Below are 12,478 nucleotides of genomic sequence, written 5' to 3'. Positions count from 1 at the left end.
GTACTTCATTCCTTTTATGGCCAAGTAATATTCCACTGTACGGGGATACCTTAGGTTGCTTATGCACCCGTCAGCGGATGGATATTTGTCTTGTTGCCACTCTTTGGGCTGTTATGAACAATTGTTGTGAACATCTGTATACAAGTTTTTCTGTGGCTATATTTTCAGTTCTCTCGTGGACAATGTTTTCATACAGACCAAGGAGTAGAATTGATAAGTGCTATGAAGACATTAAACTTTTAAAATTTTACTTTCTTATTTATTTTTGGCGGCACTGGGTCTTCACATAGGCTGCTACACACAGGCTCCCTCTAACTGCGACGGGCGGGGCTCCTCTGGCTGCGGTTTACAGGCTTCTCACTGCAGTGGCTTCTCCTGTTGCAGAGAACAGGGTCGAGAGCGAGGGCTCAGCAGTGTGGCACATGGGCTCCACTGCCCCGTGGCATGTGGGATCTTCCCGGACCAAGGATCGAACCCATGTCCCCTGAATTGGCAGGCGTATTCTTTACCACTGGACCACCAGGGAAGTCCGACTTTAAACATTCGAAGAGCTGACAAGCTGTTTTCCAAATTGACAACACCAGTTTACATCCCCACCAGCAAAAGGTGAGGGCTCAAATTTCTCTAAATCTTTGCCAACACTTGTTATCATCTGTCTCCTTCATTACAGTCATGAAGTGAGTGCAAAATGGTACTTCATTACGGTTTTTCAATTGGCATTTCCTTACTGACATTGATGTTGAACATCTTTACATGTACTTATCAGCCATCTTCTATATCTTCTTTGGATAAATGTCTATTCCTATTTTTGCCCATTTTTTAGTTGGGTCATTTGTCTTTTTATTGTTGAACTTTAATATAGCTCCTTTTATAGTCTGGATATGAGGTTCTTATATGTGATTCACAAATATTTTCTCCCATTCTGTGGACTGTCTTTTCACTTTCTTCATAGTGTCCTTTGCTGCACAAGTTTTTCAAATTTGGATGACGTCCAATTTATCTATTTTTGCTTTGGTTCTTTGTGCTTTTGCTGTCACATCTCATAAATCATTGCCTAAACAAGGTCACAAAGATTTACACCTACGTTTTCTCTTATCAGTTTTACAGTTTTAGCTCTTATATTTAGAGCTGTGATCCATCGTCTGTTAATTTCTGTACATCATATGTGGTAAAGGTCCAAGTTCATGTATTTGCATATGGATATCCAGTTGTTCTGGCACCATTTGTTGAGAAGAGATTTCTTTCCCCATTAAATTATCTTACCACCCTTGCTGAATATCAACTGGCCATAAATACTAGAATTTATCTCTAGATCCTCTATTCTATTCCATTCTCCATACATCTAGCTTTATGCCAATACCACAGTGACCTAATAATGGTAGGTTTGTAGTAATTTTTCAAATCAGGAATGTGAGTTCTCCAACTTTGTTTTTCATTTTCAAGATTATTTCGGCGACTCTGAGTGTCTTGCATTTCCATCTGAATTTTAGGACCAGCTTCTCAATTCCTTTAAAAAAAGGCAGCTGAAATTTTGATAAGGATTTCACTGAATCTGTACATATATTTACAATCCCACTTTTGATCAAGTGATAAACCAACACCCCCAAGTATGTTGCCTCTGCTGTTTGGTAGTATTCGGGGGGCTATACCAATGGAATAGTTTCAATCAAATCTTATCAAAGAATATTCTATACACTCTCATACCTCCTACAGACCTTGGAGCCCCCTATCATTTTTCTCTCTGGTTGAATCTGACTTTCTAATCTCTAGTGCATTGGATAAATGCTAAACCAGTTGGTTGAGGTTCTGACAGAGGACTGTCCAATCCACTAAGATCCCATTTGGGTGAGTAGGAGATAGGGCACTCCACATCTACAGCTTCTCTTAGCTCTTCCCCATCTCTGAGAGTGGAGTGATGCTGGTGAGTGACAGGAAGTGTGAGGGAAGGCTGACGGTCCTCAGATCTGCTGGCATGGGCACTGGCTGTTTCTGAGGGGGCCTGGGGGCTTCATCCCCTACTAGGACACCCACAAAATGCTTTTGTTGTTTACATTTTGTGCTAGTGCGCATAGTCACTCAGTCACGTTCAACTCTGTAATCCCACGGACTGTGTCCCACCAGGCTCCTCTGTCCATGGGATTCTCCAGGCAAGAATACTGGAGTGGGTTTCCATTTCCTCCTCCAGGGTATATTCTTCACCCAGGGATTGAATCAGGTCATCTGTGTTGCAGGCAGATTCTTTACTGTCTGAGGTACAAGGGAAGCCCCTGTTTCCATTTTATTTCCTACCAATTCAGAAGGGGAAAAAAGTTAACAAACAGAATTTGGCTCATTTTGTTTCCCCTATTATTTTACTTAAACTTTTGACATCTATGACATATATTTGCTGACAAGAACTTGAAGGCAATAGAAAAGAGTAAAATGTTCAAGGAAAAATCTATAGGAAAGCAGGGAGCAAGACTGATGGCTTACTTTTTCACAGATTTAAATATCACTGTAGTTTAGGATTTTTATTGGACGCATGAAAAGATGCTGAGAAAAGTAAAAGTAATTGGTGTTTCTTAGCCTGCATTAAGCACTGTGAACCCCTGGGCTCCACACCTGGAATGCACCTTGATCTCACTGAGGGATGCTGGCAAATGACACTCAGCACTTGTGACACTGGGCTTCCCTGCCGGCTCAGCGGTGAAAAATCTGCCTGCCAAGCAGGAGATGTGAGTTCAACCCCTGGGTCAAGAAGATGCCCTGCGATGTAACTATATGGCTGATTCATGTCAATGTATGACAAAACCCACTGAAATGTTGTGAAGTGATTGGTCACCAACTAATAAAATAATATTTAAAAAAAAAAAAAGAAGATGCCCTGGAGAAAGAAATGGCAACCCACTCCAGTATTCTTGTGTGGAAAATACCATGGACAGAGGAGCCTGACGGGCTACAGTCCATGAGGTTGCAAAAGAGCAGAATACAATTCAGCAACTAAACAACAGCCACCTATGATGCTATTCACCTGATACCGGTTATAACAGCCCCCAAAGCTGAGAGAGGGCACCTTATCTCCTGCCGTCCACAGAGAGGCAATAACACTGTTTTATGATAGCCAAAAAAAAAACATAATAAATTTAAGGGAAATAACCTAAATATCCAACAATAAGGGACTGATTATATAACTTACAGATAATTCATTTAACAGCTCATGATGGCAATTTTAAAAATGATAATGCCTATATGTATTTCAGGCTTCCCTGGGGGCTCAGACAGTAAAGAATTTGTCCACAATGCAGGAGACCCAGATTCAGTCCCTGGGTCGGGAAGATCCCCTGAAGAAGGAAATGGCAACCACTCTAGTATGCTTGCCTGGAGAATTCCATGGACAGAGGAGCCTGACAGGCTACAGTCTCAAACAATCAGACACAACTGAGCAACTAACATTTTCTATGTGTATTTATTGTTGCATAGAAACTTTGGACATGTTTTGTTAAACAGAAACTACAAGTTATAAAAAATAGAATTTCTAAGTGGATCTCATTCAGTAAAAATCAAACACCTCTCTCTTTAGTATCTACTCATAGAGAAAAGTCTAAAATGTTAAACACAAAAGTGTAATAAACATTGCAGCTAGATGATCAAACCAGTCCATCCTAAAGGAAATCAACTCTGAATATTCATGGGAAGGACTGATACTGAAGCTGAAGCTCCAATATTTTGGCCACCTGATGCGAAGAGCTGACTCATTGGAAAAGACCCTGATGCTGGGAAAGATTGAGGGCAGGAGGAGAAGGGGATGACAGATGAAATGGTTGGATGGCATCATTGACTCAATGTACATGAGTTTGCGCAAACTTCCAGAGATAGTGAAGGACAGGGAAACCTGGCGTCCTGCAGTCCATGGGGCTGCAAAGAGTTGGACACAACTTAGCGACTGAACAACAACAAAAGTAACAGTATTGGGGGTAATTTTAAGTCTTCTTTTATTTGTTTATCTACCTTAAGAAGACAAGTCTGGACGTAAAGCCCGTGAGACCTAGGAACCAGGCCTGGGAGGCAAGGAGCTCATAGCTGCAGCAAGTCTGAGTTAAGGAGGCAGCTACTCACTTATCCAGCAGGTTCTCCCTCGGTATCCGAACACTGTCAAATCTCAGAATCCCGTTATCCACACCATGTAGACCTAGAGAGAACAGATGGGAAATGGAGCTGCAGGTGGGACAAGCTTATGAGCATCAGAAACACTGTCCCATGGGGCTTCCCTGGTGGTCCAATGGCTGAGCCTGCGCTCCCAACACAGGAGGCTCGGGTTTGACCCTTGGTCAGAGAACTAGATCCGGCATGCCACAACTAAGGGTTTGCATGTTGCTCTTGTTGCTCAGTCATGAAGTCGTGTCCAACTCTTTTTGACCCCATGGACTGCAGCACGCCAGGCTTCCCTGTCCTCCACTATCTCCCGGGGTTTGCTCAAACCGAGTTTGTATGCTACAGCTAAAAGATCCCACATGCTATAACCAAGACCTGATGCAGCCAAATATATAAACACATTTCTAAAAAATATACACCAAGAAATTTTTTTAAATAGATATGCCATCCCTGCCACTTTTCAGGTTGGACATCACTGAAACGCAAAGCCCTTCCTTTCACTTGCAGAGTCGTGGCTGCTTCTTATTTGGGGTGGGGATGCCGTTTGCTTGTTCCCACAAAGCGTGGTGCCTGTCTCTCCAGCCGCCTCCTCACTAACAAGGATAGAGGAGCTGGGCCTCCTCGGGCCCAGCTGGGGCAGGTCTGGCGGGGATACAGCTGTCTGCCTGAGCAGTTACTGAGGCTGGGGAGGGGAGAATTCTAGGCAGCAGAGAGAACATCTGACTGAACGTGTACAAGCAGGAAAGCTCATTCAGCCCCGCCAGTGACCCCGAACTCAATTTCCCCTCCTTCCCAATGCTTCTTCCTCAGAACACAGGGTGAATTTGCAATAGCAAAGGCCTAAAAGACACTGGAAAATGGCCAGAGGGTCAGCAGTGGGTGGGTAGAGTGGCCCCTTCAAAACCAGTCTCTTCTGCCTTCACTGCTTTGGTGAGTTAGGTTAGACTCAGGTGGGGAAGTGGAAACAGTGACAGATTTTATTTTCTGGGGCTCCAAAATCACTGTGGACAATGATGCAGCCACGAAATTAAAAGATGCCTGCTCCTTGGAAGAAAGGCTATGATAAATCTAGACAGTATATTAAAAAGTAGAGACATCACTTTGCCAACAAAGGTCCACAGAATTAAAGCTATGGTTTTTCCAGTGGTCATGAACAGATGTGAAAGTTGGACCATAAAGAAGGTTAAGCACTGAGGAACTGATGCTTTTGAACTGCAGTGCTTGAGAAGACTCTTGAGAGTCTCTTGGACAGCAAGGAGATCAAACCAGTCAATCCTAAAGGAAATCAAACCTGAATATTCATTGGAAGGACTGATGCTGAAGCTGAAGCTCCAGTACTTTGACCAGCTAATGCGAAGCACTGATTCTTTGGAAAAGACGCTGTGCTGGGAAAGGTTGAGGGCAGGGAGAGAAGGGGGCGACAGAGGATGAATGGTTGGATGGCATCACCAATTCAACGGACATGGGTGTGAGTAAACTCCGGGATATGGTGAAGGACAGGGAAGCCTGATGTGCTGAAGGTCATGGGGCCACAAAGAGGCGGACATGACTTAGAGACTGGACACCAACAGCTGGTGGGCCGGGCGGGGAGAGGGCGGGAGCAGGGCCGCCTGCGAACTCACCTTCCTTATGCATCATATCAACCGCCGTCACTCCTGGGTGCAAGCGTCCGTGTTCATCTCGGACAGGAACGATGAAGCAGTGGGGCCCTAAGGACGGTGACAAGACTCTGACTGAAGTCTCTAAAGACACGAGCAAGGCGTTCCTAATTTCCAGTGTGCAATTATGTTGATTCTAAAATTCATTCCGTTCTATGACTGGGAACTGCCAGTAATTGTGTATGATGTTGAAGGTAATGATAAATTGCTTCATCATGTATATTTAGGAGACCAAGTGCAGAATTTTTTAAAAGACAAACAATTCAATTTTTCACGTAGCTGTGCCACAGTGCGTGTGGGATCTTAGCACCCCGATCTGCAGTGGAAGCACAAGTGTTCACCGCTGGACTGACGGGAAAGTTCCAATGCGAATTTTTTACTAAAAACAGCCGTTGCGGGGGGGCGGGGGGGAGGATTCTGTGTAAAGCACTCATGGGAGAACAGTACTAATAAAGAGAAACAGCCTGGGTTTCTGTGTTGGTGACAAACCTTGAGATCTTCCGTGTATGATGAGCTGGGCAAAGACTGCTGCATAATTCCCGTACATCGCATTTCCGATGTACATCTTCTCAGCATCTTTACATGGTGTGTTAATGACAAATTCCTGCAAAGAAACACCAGAGCAACAGAGTTTTCCTCCTTATGGTTCCTTTCCAGCCCTGGGCTCAGCGCAACAAACGCCGTGAAACAGATTCAAGTTGCATAGCTCCGCCCACTTAGGCGACCTCACAAAAGGCGCAGATGACCCAAAGTCGTTTAGTTCACCCTCACGTTCCTTCCCTTCTTGCTGGACGCTCTTCTTTGTAAGGCTGGACTGGCACGTATAGCATTTGTCTGAGCCTGTGGCTTAAATGTATGACTCCTTCTTCAGTGAGCTTCTTTCTCTCTAGGCTACTCCACACTGAGGTTTTGACTTTTAAATAATCCAGCACCCACACCCCTAACAGCCCTGGTGATGTGCACTCAGTTCTCACCACAGCCCTCGCTCCCAAACACTCCACCTGCAAGTTTCACAAGAAACCACAGAGTACCCAACGATCTGGGGCCCAGTTTGATGGGTCCATGCCTGTGTATTTCATTTTCTCTACTGCACATTGTCCCTCCTGGACAAAGGGCATGGTTCCTCGGGTCCTCCACTGATTCCCGGGCCTCAGACATCCCTGCCTCTAAGGTATGAGTCCACTGTTTGAACAGCAACTAACTCACCCAAGGTTACACGTGTAGGCGCATGTGTGCTAAGTCACTTCCGTTACGTCCACCTCTTTGCAAGCCTACAGACTCAGCCCGCCAGGCTCCTCTGTCCATGGGACTCTCCAGGCTAGAATACTGGAGTGGGCTCCCAAGCCCTCTGCCAGAGGATCCTCCCAACCCAGGCACTGAGCCCATGCCCCTCATGTCTCCTGCACTGGCAGGGGCCTTCTTTACCACTCGCGCCACCTGGGAAGCCCTTAAATGTGTACACCTGCACACAAACAAGACTAATAAGCAACTGTGACAGAGTCCCACCACTGCTTAGAATCTCATCCCAGACAATTTTGATTTTTATAAAAAGAAATATCTCATTTAAGCCTCGGGGTGACTGTTTCAAAATCTCTCTCCATTTTCTTCATCAATGAATATGATAATAAAAGGTTCCCTCAAAAGCTCACGTGAATAAGCCCTTAAACCAAAAACATGTGTCAACAATTCTCAATCTTGTAAGGGAATGAATTTTAGAACACACCATCTAGCCTGTCTCCAAAAGATGACCAAGGATTCTAGCTACAAACAGTCTGAAGTTAACATTGGTCAGGAAAAAGCAGGGGGGAAATAATTAGCTTTTTGTTTTCAGTCTCGCTCAAATCTCTGCCTTTTTCTTCCCCTCCAGGAACCAGAACAGGATCACCATGGAAACACCTCTCTTCCCTTCTTGGTCTTCTATCATGCTGCTTGCTACGTGGGATATCCTTCAGCCTCTTGTTAAGGAGAGACAGACCATAACTGCCAACCCTGGGTACTGGGTACCTGGAACAGGTCGAAGAATCCAGGGGGTGGGGGGAATGGGAAAGGAAAGCGGAAGCCAGGGCAGGGCGTGAGGGCAAAAAAACAGAACCGCAAATTTAATCGAAGCTGACAATATCGAAGATGTGGCTGAACCAAACCAACAAGCTATTGATCATGCAAAGATCATCTCGGATTTCAGATTTTCAAGTATATGGACTGTACTTTCCCTCTGGCCAAGAAATACAGTCTTGGAGCCCAAGAAAACATTCTCTGACACATGTGCACACAGGGAAACTTTTAACATAGGCAAGGGCTTTTCAGAAACATAAATGGATGAGCTGATCGTTTTTAAAGTCTCTGAAGGCTGCTGCCCTTGTTTTATCGGGCCAGCCAGGAAAAGGATAAAATATATCTTTTAAGGTAAAGAATCCACCTTCCAAGAAAGGCCAGCCTTTCTTTCCTTCCTAAAGAAAGGAGTTATTGTGAGGCTGGCGGGCGCAGTAACAAACAACAACAAACAACACGTGATGAGGGGATGTATTAAACGGCACCCCAAGGGTGGGAAGGGAAGGAGCAGAGAAAGGCTCACCTTCAGAAAGGGTCTGGTGGTATGGGGAGGAGACACGAGGCCACTCATCCCCATCAACATTTGATCCTCTCTGGGAAAAGAGTTTTGTCACTTCTGGCAAAAACACTTGATTTGGAAGGTCTGCCTCAGCCAAAACGCTGGCGTTTAAAGCTGGATCTAAATAATGCACACCATGTGTGTTGGTTCCTATTATAATTAGTTGCTGAAGGCTGACAAAACAGTCAATCCTGTAAACACTCACAGAGATGGCTTTGGCCAGAGAGCTCTTAAAGCCTCATTTATTTTTGTGATTTTGCAGAGGGTAAAAATAAAACCCTCTCTTACCTCAAAACCCTCCATGCCGCTACTCAACCCACCATCCAAAAATAAAAATAAAACAACCACAGGAACGAATAACAAAAAAATTGAAGAGATTAAAACTGCTCTGGAGGGAGAGAGGGCTCATCTGATGTGCCCTAACGTTTGAAAAGGGAAACGAAGGGGAAAACACAGAAACCAACGAAGGGGAAAGCCATTCTCTGCTAAGCCAGGCCTCAGTGGCCTCAGTCTATGATTGGCTTATTCCCTCCCTCACTCCTCCGGGAGGCAGCAAGTTCACCAGTCTTCTCATCATTGCGATTTCAACTTTGCAACTCCCCTGCAGACAGCGGCTGCCACTGAAGCACACCAGGCAGCTGAATCATTTACGCCGTTTGGGGAAAACAGGCCCGACACAGGGAAATCAGTTTTGTGCAAAATAATAATAATTATTATAATTATAGGAAGAGGACAAAAAAGAATTGTGGGTGGGTTTTTTCCCTTAAATGACAGCAAGGTGACCTCAAGACTACTGTTTCGGGAGAAAAAAAAATGGGGTAGGCAGAACCCCATGATGTTTGGTCAATGTGCCATCTCTGGCAGGAAAGCTAAGCTCTGAAGGGCAATCCCCTTGAACCTGAGATTCACTTGCTAACTTCATAGCCATAGTTTCTCCGCCTGAAAAATAAGGACAAAAATATGTTCCTATAAGATTATAGAACACGCAACACAATGGTGCACCGCAGAGTGCTTGGCCTGGGGCCTAGCGCACACGCAGTAGCTTAATTGTCACATTTATGGGATTGTTGCTATAAGAGAATGTGCACGCGTGCTAAACCGCTTTAGTCATATACAACTCTTTTCGACCTTATGGATCATAGTCCTGTCAGGGATATAGTCCTGTCCATGGGGTTCTCCAGGCAAGAATACTGGAGTGGGTTGCCATGCCCTCCTCCAGGGGATCTTCCCCACCCAGGGATCAAACCCGCATTTCTTATATCTCCTGCATTGGCAGGCAAGTTCTTTACCACTAGCCCCACCTGGGAAGCAGATGAATGTGGTAGTATACTATACAGAGAGTTTGAGGCAGAGCCTGGCACAGAGCGAGCATTCAATAGGAGACACTCCTTATTCTGGCCCTTATTGTGACCTCAGACATCACTGGCTACTGTGGAGAACTAGCATCAGGGCAGGAGACAAGGCAGGACATCCTCTCCCACGACCCTCACCTGCATCTGTCATTCTAAACGCTGACCGCCTCCAGCTAGCATTCTTGGGTCAGAAAACCCTAGGAACAGAACTCCAGATTCCGAAGGACAACAGCCAAAATGAAGAAAATGCTGAGTCACCACATGCACAGGCAAATGGCCACACCCACAAGCACAAGGCCACACCCACAAGCACAAGGCCACACCCACAAGCACATGGCCACATTCATAGCTTATGGCCACACAAGTCTGCACACTCATTCACTCACACATTTCTAGAAAAAACTGCAAAATGTATTTATCCCTTTGTGGTTTTTAGGAATACCCAATATCAAACAAGAAACTAGAAAGGAGAATAAAATAAGTAGATCATTGCTTTCTTTATTTGAGGACAGGACGTAGGAGCTAAAGAGATGGGGGGCAGGGTTTACAGAACAGGATTTTTGCTGCAACCCATTCATAGAGAGCTATCGATTTAGAGGGTCTTACCAACATTTTGGAGTTCAACCCATACAACAGGGCTTCCCTGGTGGCTTAGAGGTAAAGAATCCACCTTCCAAGCAGGAGACACAGATTTGATCCCTGGGTCAGAAAGATCCTCGGGAAAAGGAAATGGCAACCCATTCCAGTATCCGTGCCTGGAAAATCCCATGGACAGAGGAGCCTGACAGGCTACAGTCCATGGGGCTGCAAAAGAGTCGGACACGACTGAGCAACTAAACAACCACAACCCAGGTAATAAAGTCAGATTGTTTCGTGAAATTTTATTTTGGTTGCCTTGTGGATTTTTGTCCAGATCACAGTTACAGATATTGCATCATGCTAGACAGACCTGGGACCCTTTGCTGCAATGTTTGCACCTGGCTACACCTCTCCTCAAGCAACACAATATATAAAGATACAATGCTGGACTAAAAATAACTGTGTGCAGGCTCAATTGGGGCAAAATTATAGAGAAAACATACAAAGAGACCAAAAAAACCAACTACCAATTTTGAAGAGCCTGGAGAAAAAGCAGGATGTCGGGAGCAAAAACAGGATACTGAGCATACCCCCTGCACACAATACCACCTCAGGGGTAGGCAAACCATCTAAGCCATCCCTCTGGCCTGACCCCTTGACACACCCCTATATTCACCCCATATAAGGAGTCAGCTCACCCCCCACTGAGGGAGTGAGCAAGCAAGAGGACCTGATACTTGTTCTCAGCTCCCCCTGCTGCAGCAGGGGCCCCAGTAAAGCCTTGCCTGAATTTCTTGTCTGGCTTCTGATCAATTTCTACTGACTGGGGAAGGTCAAAACCCTGGTTGGTGTCAACGCCAGCACCGAGGCCTCGGCTCCCGGAAGGAGGTCCAGCACACACAGTGCCCTCCCGCCCCATGGGGTGATGCGCCAACAGAGACATCTCTCACACCCATGCACCTGCTACTGCTAGGAAGGACCACAGATGGTGGAGGTCCTGTTCTCACCAAGTTGCCCCAGAGCATGAAGTTAATAAGTGCACCTCAAATGTCTCAGCAGTGTCCTCCCAAGGCAGGTGCTGTGCAAGTGTTGGCAGCAGACTCAGGGAGGCTGAGCATATACATCCAGCGCCACTAAAACTCAGACACTTCTGAATTCGGGTGCCTCTGGCTAGAGAGTGCACAGTGTGGGTGAACATGGTCTCGGGACGAAGAGGAAGGAGAGTGTGCTGGGTTCAAGTCTTCTGCCCACAGAACTGCAGAACCACAGGAAGAATCCTCACCTGTGCAGAGAAGTCAAAGGTGGCTTCGGTCTGGATCCCTCTGACGTTGCTTCCATGTCCCCTCTCGGTCATTGCAAACATCCCCGTGTATTTCTGCTCCTGGAGTTGACCAGGTGTTAGAAGGGAATCATCTAGTCAAATGGCTGCTCTAACTGCTGACCTCTCAGATCATAATCTCAGAGGATGGGATGGTTGGATGGCATCACTGACTCAAGGGACATGAGTTTGAGCAAACTCCGTGAGATGGAGAAGGATAGGGAAGCCTGGCGTGCTGCATGGGGTTACAAAGAGTCAGACAGAACTGAGCGACTGAACAACTGAACAACACATCATTAAGAACATCCGGCGAGAGAGGGAGTAGTGAGTTGGAGCTGGAGATATTATAAAAATTCAGTCTGGTGACAACTAAGGTGATAACAATATGACAGATTTGTGCAATCTAAAAAAAGGAGACTTAGGATTCTCATTTCAAACAAAGCTGACACTAATTGTATATTTTATTTTCTTTTTCTGCAAACACACACACACTCCTAACTACTGTGAATTTTTGCTACCCACCCCAGTATTCTGGTCTGGAGAATTCCATGGACTGTATAGTCCATGGGTCGGAAAGAGTAAGACACAACTGAGCGACTTTCACTTTCATTGAAACTATCTAAGGTGGTCCATGCCATACCTGGAGAGGCTGAAGCCATTGAGTTACGTGTGCCGGGCCTCCAAGATTTCTGACGGCCCCACCGAACAGCCAGTAAATTATTCCACACTGGAAACAAGTAGAGTACAGACCATTGTTAGAAACAGTCAACAACTTAATGACAACTGAACCCACTGGGCAAAACCCATTCAAGGAACACTGATCAGCCCTTCA

The 12,478-nt window shown here is 45.6% G+C and overlaps 1 protein-coding gene across 1 annotated transcript in view; it reads right to left on the bottom strand.

Annotated features, from left to right (window-relative positions):
* ACOXL (acyl-CoA oxidase like) overlaps positions 1 to 12,478 on the bottom strand; it is a 346,768-nt gene that overhangs the window by 283,171 nt on the left and 51,119 nt on the right. The window contains exons 4-8 of the mRNA XM_065928874.1: positions 12,287 to 12,373; positions 11,611 to 11,709; positions 6,279 to 6,393; positions 5,754 to 5,840; positions 4,096 to 4,168 (exon numbers count right to left, since the gene is read on the bottom strand). Of these exons, the coding sequence (XP_065784946.1) occupies positions 4,096 to 4,168; positions 5,754 to 5,840; positions 6,279 to 6,393; positions 11,611 to 11,709; positions 12,287 to 12,373 (461 nt within the window). The remainder of the gene's footprint in view (positions 1 to 4,095; positions 4,169 to 5,753; positions 5,841 to 6,278; positions 6,394 to 11,610; positions 11,710 to 12,286; positions 12,374 to 12,478) is intronic.

The sequence above is a fragment of the Muntiacus reevesi genome, chromosome 3 (genome assembly GCF_963930625.1).
Source record: "Muntiacus reevesi chromosome 3, mMunRee1.1, whole genome shotgun sequence".
NCBI lineage: Eukaryota > Metazoa > Chordata > Mammalia > Artiodactyla > Cervidae > Muntiacus > Muntiacus reevesi.
The sequence above is the reverse complement of the archived record's forward strand: the minus strand, read 5'-3'. Positions and strand labels throughout refer to the sequence as shown.